Source organism: Entelurus aequoreus, linkage group LG14 (genome assembly GCF_033978785.1).
Source record: "Entelurus aequoreus isolate RoL-2023_Sb linkage group LG14, RoL_Eaeq_v1.1, whole genome shotgun sequence".
In the NCBI taxonomy this organism is placed as follows: Eukaryota; Metazoa; Chordata; class Actinopteri; order Syngnathiformes; family Syngnathidae; genus Entelurus; species Entelurus aequoreus.
This window is the reverse complement of record NC_084744.1, coordinates 32,202,507-32,215,006: the sequence shown is the minus strand read 5'-3', so window position 1 is coordinate 32,215,006 and position 12,500 is coordinate 32,202,507. Positions and strand designations below refer to the sequence as shown.

The window sequence follows — 12,500 nt, the reverse complement described above, 5'->3', positions numbered from 1 at the left end:
CCACATCAAATATTCAACTTTGAGGTTTTTTGTGGAGGGGCGGGGGTGGGGATGGGGGTATTGCATATTTTGTGTTTGCCAAAAAAAAAAAAAAAAAAAAGTGGCAAAAAGTGCATAAAATTAACGAAAAAAACCCAAAAAAACATGATACTTTTTTTAAAAATAATTTATGAATGGATCGGAAGTTGATCAAGAGATTTTAGCATTGATCATAAAATGTAAGACTCATTTTTTAACATTTTTGGGTCCCTAAGAATTTTAATGTATTATTATTTTTTGAAACTGTCATCACTCATAATATAATAATGAGTGAAAATCAATGTTGTTATGAATTATGAATTATTGACATATCCACATCAAATATGCCACTTTGAGTTTTTTTGGAGGGGCAGTGGGGGTGAGGATGGGGGTATTGCATTTTTTTGTGTTTGCCATAAAAAAAAATATTTTTATTTTTTTTATTTTTTATTTTTTTGGCAAAAAGTGCATAAATTAACGGGAAAAAAAACATGAGGAATTTTTTTTTTATAATTTATGAATGGATCTAGAGATTTTAGCGGAGATCGTAAAATATAAGATTTATTTTTTTAAACATTTTTAAGAGTGTGACCCATCTGGGTCCCCAAGAATTTTAATGTATTATTATTTTTTGAAACTGTCATTGCTCAAAATATAATAATGAATTAAAATCAATGTTGTTATGAAGTATTGACATATTTATACTCCACATCAAATATTCCACTTTGAGGTTTTTTGTGGAGGGGCGGGGGTGGGGGTATGGCATATTTTGTGTTTGCCATTAAAAAAAACAAAAAAAATGTGGCAAAAAGTGCATAAAATTACCGAAAAAAAACAAAAAAACATGATACTTTTAAAAAAAATAATTTATGAATGGATCGGAAGTTGATCAAGAGATTTTGGCATTGATCATAAAATGTAAGACTTATTTTTTTAACATTTTTAAGAGTGGGACCCTTTTAGGTCCCCAATAATTTTAATGTATTATTATTTTTTGAAACTGTCATTGCTCAAAATATAATAATGAATGAAAATCACTGTTGTTATGAATTATTGACATATTTATACTTCACATCAAATATTCCACTTTGAGGTTTTTTTGGAGGGGCGGGGGTGAGGATGGGGGTATTGCATTTTTTGGTGTTTGTCATAAAAAAAATAAAAATTTTAATTTATTTTTTATTTTTTATTTTTTATTTTTTATTTTTATTTTTATTTTTTATTTTTTATTTTTTATTTTTTGGCAAAAAGTGCATAAATTAACGGAAAAAAAAACATGAGGAAAAAAAATTATAATTTATGAATGGATCAAGAGATTTTAGCGCAGATCGTAAAATATAAGACTTATTTTTTAAAACATTTTTAAGAGTGTGACCTATTTGGGTCCCCAAGATTTTCAAAAATTGTCATTACTCAAAAAAATAATAACAAATTCAAAACTAATCTTTATATGAATTATTGACCTACAGTATATTCCACTTTGAAATACTTTTTTTGGATGGTGAGGGGGGGTTTTTTTTCCAAATGACACGGGGTTTTGATGAAAAGGACAAAAACTTCAAGAAAAAAAAAACACATTTATTTTAGCATAGAATGAAAACGTTTTTAAAAATGTATATATGAGTTATTTTTGATATTTTTATGACGGCATTCTGTGATGTTTTCGGTCTTTCAGTGGACAAAAGTTAGGACACCCCCGATTTTAATGACGCTTCTTACGTAAGGGTCTTCGTAGATCTCGGGGTCGTAGTGCAGCATGGGAGGGTAGAGGGCGATGACGTCATCCTTCCTTATATGGTAAGCTTCCTGGTTGTCCAGGTGCAGCAGGAAGTCCTCCTTGGCCACGCGCACGTTCATGGAGGCGCTGGACAGACGCATGGCCTCCTTGATGATGCTGTCTGAGATCCAACACACAAAAGTTCCAGACCAGGAATTGAACGCCCGGAAAAAGTCCGCCGCCAACTCACCCATGACGGGCATGTTGTCCAGCTGGGCCCTGGTCAGGTTCAGCGTGGGGCCGCCGGGGTCGGTGGTCAGATCGGAACCCTTCAGCACTTTTTGCACCTCCTCCCGCGCCGCTTTCATGGCGTCTGGACTTCTGCGAGCATGAAGAGGAGCGCAAACGTTACAGGGAACAACTTATATCTTAAAAGTTGGCGTGCTAACAATTGTCTGCTGCTCAACCACGCCAATGCTCGATTGTTCTGTTCCTAATAAAAGGACCTTGTCGCTTGCACATCGCCTGCCGTCTCAGCATCCTGGGGTCACGCTCACAGCCGACATGTGAGTTTGTGACAAGGAACTGTCTACTTTTACTAGAAAGGGTCCATAAAAAAACTTGGCTGAAAAATATATTTTTTTGCCACCTACAAAGTAATATGATTCTGAGGTGTATGATGGCAAAATTTGCCTAAAAAAGTTAGCATGCTAACAGTTAAAATATGACAAGTAAGTTTTATAACTCTGAGAAGTACGATAAAAAACTTGGCTGAGAAAGTTTTCTAGGTGTACAGCGGCAAAATTTGCTAAAAAGGTTAGCACACTGATGTTAGCATGCTAACAGCTAGCTAATGTCACGTAGCAAGTTATATGACTCCGAGGTGTTTGACAGCAAATTTTGCTTAAATAATACATGCACCTGGGGATAGGCCCCTCCCACCTCCAAAGACATGCACCTGGGGATAGGCCCCTCCCACCTCCAAAGACATGTACCTGGGGATAGGTTGATTGGCAACACTAAATTGGCCCTAGTGTGTGAATGTGAGTGTGAATGTTGTCTGTCTATCAATGTTGGCCCTGTGATGAGGTGGCGACTTGTCCAGGGTGTACACCGCCTTCCGCCTCATTGTAGCTGAGATAGGCTCAAGCGCCCCCCGCGACCCCGAAGGGAATAAGCGGTAGAAAATGGATGGATGGAAGTTAGCATGCAGTTATCATTAGTCAAGTATGTTTTATAACTCTGAGAAGTACAATGGCAAAATTGGCTAAAAAGTTAGCATATGTCATGTACAAAGTTATATGATTCTGAGGTGTACAACGGAAATTTGCTAAAAAAAAAAAATGGTTTAGCATGCTTACAGTTAAGATAAACCAAGTAAGTTGTATAACTCTGAGAAGTACGATGGAACAATTGGCTAAAAAAGTTAGCATAAGCCACCTACAAAGTAATATTATTCTGAGGTGTACAATTAGCCTAAAGAAGGTTAGCATGCTAACAGTTAACATATGACAAGTAAGTTTGAGAAGTACGGTGGAACAATTGGCTAAAAAAGTCAACTATTTTACTGTTCCGAGTTCAGACTTGTCCACCATAAACATCAGCCAAAAAGAAATGGTCTTACCTGATCATGTAAAAAAGACTCCAAAAGGTTGCGGGCAAGGTGTTCGCCTGTGAAGCCCAAAGCAGCGCCACGTGAGTCCTGGCCTTGCTCACGTCGTTGAAGGTAGATAAGGAATCATTCAGGATCATCCTCATTGAGATCAGATCCGAAACGTTCTCCCGCTTGGACAGGTTTTCGGCGTGCATGGTCTTTGCTAGGTTCTTTATTTATTCCCCAGAAAAAAGACAAGAGTGTTAGAATAGAAACGTCACAGGAATGGTCTGTTATGGATTTCCACTGACCTCTCTGGCGCTGTAGGCACTCTTGAAGACGTGGATAGGCAGGCCGGCCACCAGAGCCGGGAAGATCTTGTCAAACTCCTTGAAATTCTCCAAGGCATTGAGCACCAAGGCTTTCTGAGCGGCTTCCCGGGCTTTGCACTTATCCTCACCAAAGTCTTTACCAAACAAAGTCAGGTAGCCAGACTCAAACATCACCTGAGGAGCAAAATGGGAACAGGAAGTGAGTCAATCCAGTCCGAACATTCTGTAGAACCTACGTTGCACCGGTTGTTTACCTTGTAGCAGAAAGCGAAAATGCCATCCACCTCCCAGTGGTCCCTGCTAGGTCTGAGTGTGTTGGACCTCAACATGACATCCTGGAGGTGTCCTATCATACTCTCAATCAGGGAAGGTAATGCTTCGCCTTGCAGAGTCTTCAGAAAGGTCTGGTGGAGGTTTTCTGTGGTGTGCCCATGTCGGGGGTCAAAGCTGTCGTGGCCAAATGCCTAATGAATGAATGAAGGAAAGTCCGATGTTAGCAACAGAAGTTATCTCAAGGGACTTTCCTCACTGAGCAATCTTCACGTACATGAACCAAAACCAAATGAATCCAACAGATGTCAAGTAAAACCTGGAACAGAAGTTATCTCAAGGGACTTTCCTTACTAAGCAATCTTTTAACACATGAACTAAAACCAAATAAATCCAACGGACGGCAACTAAAACCTAGAACAGACGTTATCTTAAGGGACTCCCCTCACTCAGCAATCTTCACGTACATGAACTAAAACCAAATGAATCCAACAGATGTCAAGTAAAACCTGGAACAGAAGTTATCTCAAGGGACTTTCCTCACTGAACAGTCTTCACGTACATGATCTAAAACCAAATGAATCCGACGGACTGCAAGTAAAACCTGGAACAGAGTTATCTCAAGGGACTTTATCCACTGAGCAATCTTCACGTACATGAACTAAAACCAAATGAATCCGACGGACGACAAGTAAAAACTGGAACAGAAGTTATCTCAAGGGACTTTCCTTAGTAAGCAATCTTTGAACACATGAACTTAAACCAAAGGGATCCAATGGACTGCAAGTAAAAAATGGAACAGAAGTTATCTCAAGGGGCGCCTCTCATTGAGCAATCCTCACGTTCATGACCTAAAACCAAATGAATCCGATGAACGGCAAGTAAAACCTGGAAAATAAGTTATCTCAAGGGACTCCCCTCATTGAGAAATCTTTACGTACTTGAACTAAAACCAAATTAATCAGACGGACTGCAACTAAAGTCTGAAAACAGAACCTTGGCTCTATACCAACCATCCCCCTGAACAATCAATCAAACGGTCAGACTCTTATTGACGTACCTTTACAGATGTAGCAAAGTGGAACTTCCTCCAGTCCAGGTGTCTACCCTGTCTGATGACTGAGTGGTAGGAGAAGGGGTCACACAGGAAGTGAATGTACTGGCCCGCAATCTTGCAGGTGAAAATGGGGCCATACTTCTTCTGACGGCTGCGGAGGAACTGCAGAGGGTTGGCCCCGAATTGCAGAGCACAACCAAGATAAGGTATGAGCCCGTTTTCAACCGCAGGCTCCCCCGGCTGCCTGCGGACATCAAAGGCAAGACAAAAAGGATTACTTCCATGATTCAACAATTCAACGTGTTTATTAGTTCATGTGACTTTTGCTTGGATATCCTTATCGTCACAGTGTTTCATGTTACAGTAGAACTTCGGGATATCAGTGCCCCAGTTGACGAGTTTTTCAAGATACACACTTTTTCCTAGCTAATTGCAATGCGAAACTGGGGGTTACGAGCCTCCCTGCCGCTGGCAAATATCATAGTGAAGATCCAACCAGGACAGCCGGCCTCACTCGCGAGGATTAGCTTGTAGCTCGAGACGGGCATAACTTTGTTTTTCCGAGCATGGTTGTGAAGAAAGTGGATATGAAGAAAAAAAGTGGATGATATTCATTAAACCAGAGAAGTAAAAGTCAGAAACGTGACAGAGCGTGGAGCTTGCTAACTGGGTGTAGCGGCCGGAGCGTAGCCCTTACTGATAGCGCTAGCCAGAGACGTTCAAATAAGATCTAAACATCGGACATTTATCCATGAAAATATCCATCCATCCATCCATTTTCTACCGCTTATTCCCTTCGGGGTCGCGGGGGTCGCTGGAGCCTATCTCAGCTACAATCGGGCGGAAGGCGGGGTACACCCTGGACAAGTCGCCACCTCATCGCAGGGCCAACACAGATAGACAGACAACATTCACACTCACATTCACACACTAGGGCCAATTTAGTGTTGCCAATCAACCTATCCCCAGGTGCATGTCTTTGGAGGTGGGAGGAAGCCGGAGTACCCGGAGGGAACCCACGCAGTCACGGGGAGGACATGCAAACTCCACACAGAAAGATCACGAGGCCGGGATTGAACTCACGACTACTCAGGACCTTCGTATTGTGAGGCAGACGCACTAACCCCTCTGCCACCGTGCTGCCCCCATGAAAATATAACAAAGAGTTTTCCAAAGTACAGAACCTCTCACTGGATGGGTTCACAGCCGAGTGTGAAGCGACTGGGATGAGAATCAGCACCTCCAAGTCAGAGTCCATGGTTCTCGCCCGGAAAAGGGTGGAGTGCCATCTCCGGGTTGGGGAGGAGACCCTGCCCCAAGTGGAGGAGTTCAAGTACCTCAGAGTCTTGTTCACGAGTGAGGGAAGAGTAGATCGTGAGATCGACAGGCGGATCGGTGCGGCGTCTTCAGTAATGCGGACGCTGTATCGATCCGTTGTGGTGAAGAAGGAGCTGAGCCGGAAGGCAAAGCTCTCAATTTACCGGTCGATCTACGTTCCCACCCTCACCTATGGTCATGAGCTTTGGGTTTTGACCGAAAGGACAAGATCACGGGTACAAGTGGCCGAAATGAGTTTCCTCCGCCGGGTGGCAGGGCTCTCCCTTAGAGATAGGGTGAGAAGCTCTGCCATCCGGGGGGAGCTCAAAGTAAAGCCGCTGCTCCTCCACATGGAGAGGAGCCAGATGAGGTGGCTCGGGCATCTGGCCAGGATGCCACCCGAACGCCTCCCTAGGGAGGTGTTTCAGGCACGTCCGACCGGTAGGAGGCCACGGAGAAGACCCAGGACACGTTGGGAAGACTATGTCTCCCAGCTGGCCTGGGAACGCCTCGGGATCCCCCGGGAGAAGCTGGACGAAGTGGCTGGGGAGAGGGAAGTCTGGGCTTCCCTGCTTAGGCTGCTGCCCCGGCGACCCGACCTCGGATAAGCGGAAGAAGATGGATGGATGGATGGATGGATGGATGGATCAGCCAACGAACCCCCACATATGTTATATTGTCCGAAAGGTCTCACCGGCACCTACGTTGGTGTTTTCGATTGGGAAATGTTCGTGTTACCATGGGGACGCTATTCACGAGTTTTTAAAAAAATGGGCCAATTTAACAGGTACATACCCTTTTAATGGACAATTGCTCTGAGGCAAACGCCAAAAAGTTAAGATTACCTCCTCTTGCAGCTCAGCCACACTTTCACGTGGCTCGGTGCTTAACGTCTCATTTTATTTACACACTTGTCTCCTTTCAACACAAGCTAACTGATAGCATGCTAACCTTCAGTTTGCTTGCATGCGAACATAAGCATGATATTTTTGGAGCTAAATTTGCTTCCGTTTACCCCAGTGTCAAATAACGTGGTTTGTGACACTTTTTAACTGTTAGCATGCAGACTTTAGCATGCTAGCAAGCTGATATTAGCATGCTAACTTTTTTTTGGCTGGTTTTTTTTCACTTTTCTCCTCTACTTCCGCAGCCATGCACCCTACAGCCGTGTTACTTGATATGTGCGACATGCTAACTGTTGCGTGCCATCGTTAGCACACATGCTAAGTGTTAGACTTTAACGTAAGCCTGCTAATGTTTTAGGCTAGCTCTATAGCTCATTTTGTACAGTTACACCCAAATCTCAAGGATTCAGACACTCGGCACCGTCTTAAAAGTACGGCGGCTTCCGACGACCCCCCGCCAGAAGTCCAGGGCACAGATATAGCAGGCCCATCAAAATTTCCGCGGGAATTTTTGAGTTTATTTTATTACACTATTTTAAGAATAATAACAAATGAAAATGTTTTATATTCATCATTATCTGTTATGATCCCGGTTGAGTATGATTTGTATTTATAAAATATTGATTTTTTATATATTTTTTGGAATGATGACAGTATTTTCCTCCACTAGAATTCTTAGCGATCCAAAAGGGGACCATTCATAAAAGTGTTAAAAATAATTCATATTTAATTTTAAAAATGTGTATTTTGGTCTTTTTGTGCACTCAAAAGGACGAAAAACGGTTTTTATTATATTGTTTTTTTCTACTATATATTTGAATTAAAAATAAATATTGTTTTAGAATTGAGTACTAAATGTATCCAGACTTCTACTGCCATTTTTTATAAATGTTTTTGTACCTATCTACAACAAAGCGTACATATTTTTGTTGATGTAAAGTAATTGGAGCCTAAAACAAGCCAACAAGTATTAAAAATATTGATTTTTGATTTTTTTTTTGGGAATGATGACAGTTTTTTTCCCCCACTAAAATTCTTAGCGATCCAAAAGTGTTAAAAATAATTCATATTTAATTTTTTTTTTTTTAATTTCCATCTTTTTGTGCACTCAAAAGGACAAAAAAAATCTAGAGCAAAGCGTACATTTTTTTGTTGATGTAAAGTAATTGGAGCCTAAAATAAGCCAACAAGTTTTAACTTTTTTTTTTTTTCGAATGATGACTAAAATTCTTAGCGATCCAAAAGGGGACCACTCTTAAAAGTGTTAAAAATAATTCATATTTAATTTAAACATGTTTATTTCCCTCTTTTTGTGCACTCAAAGGACAAAAAAAAATTATATTATATTTTTTCTACTATATATTTGATTATTGTTTTAGAATTGAGTACTAAATGTATCCAGACTTCTACTGCCATTTTTATAAATGTTTTTGTACCAATCTAGAACAAAGCGTGCATTTTTTTGTTGATGTAAAGTAATTGGAGCCTAAAATAAGCCAACAAGTATTAAAAATATTGATTTTTGAATTTTTTTTTGGAATGATGACAGTTTTTTTCCCCCACTAAAATTCTTAGCGATCCAAAAGTGTTAAAAATAATTCATATTTATTTTTTTATTTTTTTAATTTCCATCTTTTTGTGCACTCAAAAAGACAAAAAAAAAGTTTTTATTATATTCTTTTTTTCTACTATATATTTGAATTCAAAATAAATATTGTTTTAGAATTGAGTACTAAATGTATCCAGACTTCTACTGCCATTTTTATAAATGTTTTTGTACCAATCTAGAACAAAGCGTACATTTTTTTGTTGATGTAAAGTAATTGGAGCCTAAAATAAGCCAACAAGTATTAAAAATATTGATTTTTGAATTTTTTTTTTGGAATGATGACAGTTTTTTCCCCCCACTAAAATTCTTAGCGATCCAAAAGTGTTAAAAATAATTCATATTTAATTTTTTTTTTTTTAATTTCCATCTTTTTGTGCACTCAAAAAGACAACAAATATGTTTTAATTATATTCTTTGTTTCTACTATATATTTGAATTCAAAATAAATATTGTTTTAGAATTGAGTACTAAATGTATCCAGACTTCTACTGCCATTTTTATAAATGTTTTTGTACCAATCTAGAACAAAGCGTACATTTTTTTGTTGATGTAAAGCCTAAAATAAGCCAAAAAGTTTTAACAATTATTTTTTTTTTGTATTTATTTTTTTTTTCCGAATGATGACTAAAATTCTTAGCGATCCAAAAGGGGACCACTCTTAAAAGTGTTAAAAATAATTCATATTTAATTTAAACATGTTTATTTCCCTCTTTTTGTGCACTCAAAGGACAAAAAAAATTACATTATATTTTTTCTACTATATATTTGATTATTGTTTTAGAATTGAGTACTAAATGTATCCAGACTTCTACTGCCATTTTTTTTACAAATGTGTTTGCTCCTATCTAGAACACAGCGTACGTTTTTATTTTGATTCCTCAACAACATTGAAGAAAAACCCACGACATTAAAGTGTCACATTGACCATAGAAAGTTGCGAGTGCAAGCACATTGATAAAGAAGATGAGAAACAATTGAATGCAGGAAATAACTTTCTCCTCCCTCAATGCTCACCGCCGTGCTCGCCAGCAGGAGTCTTTGATAAAAGTGTCAATAAATGTTTATTTAATGAATCATTTTTGTATATTTTACATTGTCTTATGTATGTAAAACTATAATTGTTTTACATAGTTAGTTGTTTTCACTTTTTAATAACTTTAGATCTAACCATGGATATAATTTTATTTTATTTTTTTTATTTTTTTGAAGTTGTCAAGTCAACCCCTGCAGTCGAAGCTCTTTGTGTCATCATTTAAAAAATGAATAAACAAATAAAATAAAAAATTAAGAAGGCCTTTCAAAAAGGCGACCGGATATGACGTCAACAAAATTCTATGAAAATAGTGATTGAATACGTCGTATGCGGATTTCCAGGAAAACAAAAAATTGCCATCAACAGTCAATTTCTTGGTGACGTCACTGCTGTTCCCTGATTGGCTGACAGTAGTTAAGCCACGCCCCTTTTTCCGACCGCTGTCCATTCGTCTATTTGACCCTCCCTTAACAGGTGCGATAGTTCACTACGTACGGTGTTTGGACTCACGTGCAAACATGTGTGCGCTGAAAAAAACTGTCCGACCTCGGGGGTCACTAGCGTGCTACGCTACGTTTAGAACGGATTTAATTGATGACGATAACAAGTATTGAGCGATTGGTTTAGAGCCGTCTTCACACTCCCAACAGGAGTCTAAAAGGACTTGCAGTCATGTATTTAATACTCATGGGGGACGCATAGTAGCATGGCAAGTCTATGGAAAATTATATGACACATTTCAAATACATTAAAAGTAATTATGAAGTACTTATGACGTACTTATGATGTACTTATGAAGTACTTATGAAGTACTTATGAAGTATTTATTAATGCCTTATTCTGCATGGCCTTATTATACAACCAGTAAGCCACTAAATAAGAGTCTTCCCTAACCCTAACCCCAACCCTGACCCTGAACCTAACTCTTACCCTAACCCTAACCCTAACCCTAACCCTAACCCTGACCCTGACCCTGACCCTAACCCTAACCCTGATGCTAACCCTAACCCTAACCCTAACTGTTGTGCACCTGTTGTTTCTGATCGGGGTCCCCTGGGGGCCTTGCGTGCGGTTTGGGCGCCATCCTGGCTTACCATAGATGGACAGTGCATTCAACCCTAACCCCTGTACCCCCATCCACTAACCCTAACCCTAACCACAACCCTAACCCCAACGCTAAACCTAACCCTAACCCTTGTGCACCTGTTGTTTCTGATCGGGGTCCCCTGGGGACCTTGCGTGCGGTTTGGGAGCCATCCTGGCTTACCGTAGACGAACAGTGCACTTTACTCTAACCCCTCTACCCCCATCCTCTAACCCTAACCCTAACCACAACCCTAACCCCAACGCTAAACCTAACCCTAACCGTTGTGCACCTGTTGTTTCTGATCGGGGTCCCCCGGGGGCCTTGCGTGCGGTTTGGGCGCCATCCTGGCTTACCATAGACGGACAGTGCATTCAACCCTAACCCCTCTACCCCCCTCACCCAACCCTAACCCTAACCCTAACCCTAGCCCCATTGCTAACCCTAACCCCAAGTTTCTGATCGGGGTCCCCCGGGGGCCTTGCGTGCAGTTTGGGAGCCATCCTGGCTTACCGTAGACGAACAGTGCACTTTACCCTAACCCCTCTACCCCCATCCTCTAACCCTAACCCTAACCACAACCCTAACCCCAACGCTAAACCTAACCCTAACCGTTGTGCACCTGTTGTTTCTGATCGGGGCCCCCCGGGGGCCTTGCGTGCGGTTTGGGCGCCATCCTGGCTTATCATAGACAGACAGTGCATTTAACCCTAACCCCCTACTACCCCCCCCCCAACCCTAACCCTAACCCCAACCCCAACCCTTACCCTGACCCTAACTCTAACCCTATGTTATTAAGCAACTAATTGATGCTTCATATGTCCCCATACTAAAGTGTTACCAAAATTGATTTTGATTCATTATTATTTTTTGAGCAATGACACTTTAAAAGAGTGTTATTAGAGTCAACATTACAACTTTGTATCCTTACATTCCACCTGTTTGCTCTTTTACCCCACTTTTTTTTTTACGTTTTTCAGAACGTGGTGCGGGTCTCTCAAAAATGAGCACTTTCGGACACCCCCTGGTTTCTCCCCTCTTTAATAGCCCGGCAATTAAAGGCATAGTGCAATTTAAAAGTGGTTAAATAAACCAAAAAAAACTATGTGGTGACATTTTAGCGCATTGACCTTAAAAGTGAATAATTTGAGGGCCACATGACGCGGTGAAAAAGAGTGTTAAAAATCCAACAACCTGCTATAGAGTCTTACCTGCGTCGTGTCCCCACAGCCAGCCAGAGGATGCAGCAGAAGCCCACCAGCACCGCCCATATCAGAGCAATGCTTATGATCATGGCCGTGACGGAATGCTCCAAACAGAAGACGAGCCTCCTCAACAAACAAGTGGAGCGATGCGCCTCGCTGCAAGTTGCCTAACGAACTGAACTGGTGTGTGAGTGTATGTACAGCGTGTGTGCATACCAATGAGCAGCTGGAGTGAGAGTAATGACACGCTGTACTCGGGCGGTTTTTATAGGAGTTCTTTGTGTCGGGGTGTGCCCGGAGGTAGACTCAAAATGGTATGATGTCATCATCGTGAATGACAAATATATATTTTTTCCTAC

General features: G+C 40.6%; 1 protein-coding gene across 1 annotated transcript in view; it reads right to left on the bottom strand.

Annotated features, from left to right (window-relative positions):
* LOC133664761 (cytochrome P450 7A1) overlaps positions 1-12,380 on the bottom strand; it is a 17,887-nt gene extending 5,507 nt beyond the window's left edge. The window contains exons 1-7 of the mRNA XM_062069663.1: positions 12,148-12,380; positions 4,992-5,232; positions 3,916-4,125; positions 3,641-3,835; positions 3,360-3,559; positions 1,986-2,116; positions 1,738-1,916 (exon numbers count right to left, since the gene is read on the bottom strand). Coding sequence (XP_061925647.1) covers positions 1,738-1,916; positions 1,986-2,116; positions 3,360-3,559; positions 3,641-3,835; positions 3,916-4,125; positions 4,992-5,232; positions 12,148-12,230 — 1,239 coding nt within the window. The 5' untranslated portion in view covers positions 12,231-12,380. The remainder of the gene's footprint in view (positions 1-1,737; positions 1,917-1,985; positions 2,117-3,359; positions 3,560-3,640; positions 3,836-3,915; positions 4,126-4,991; positions 5,233-12,147) is intronic.
* Positions 12,381-12,500: the final 120 nt, after the last annotated feature.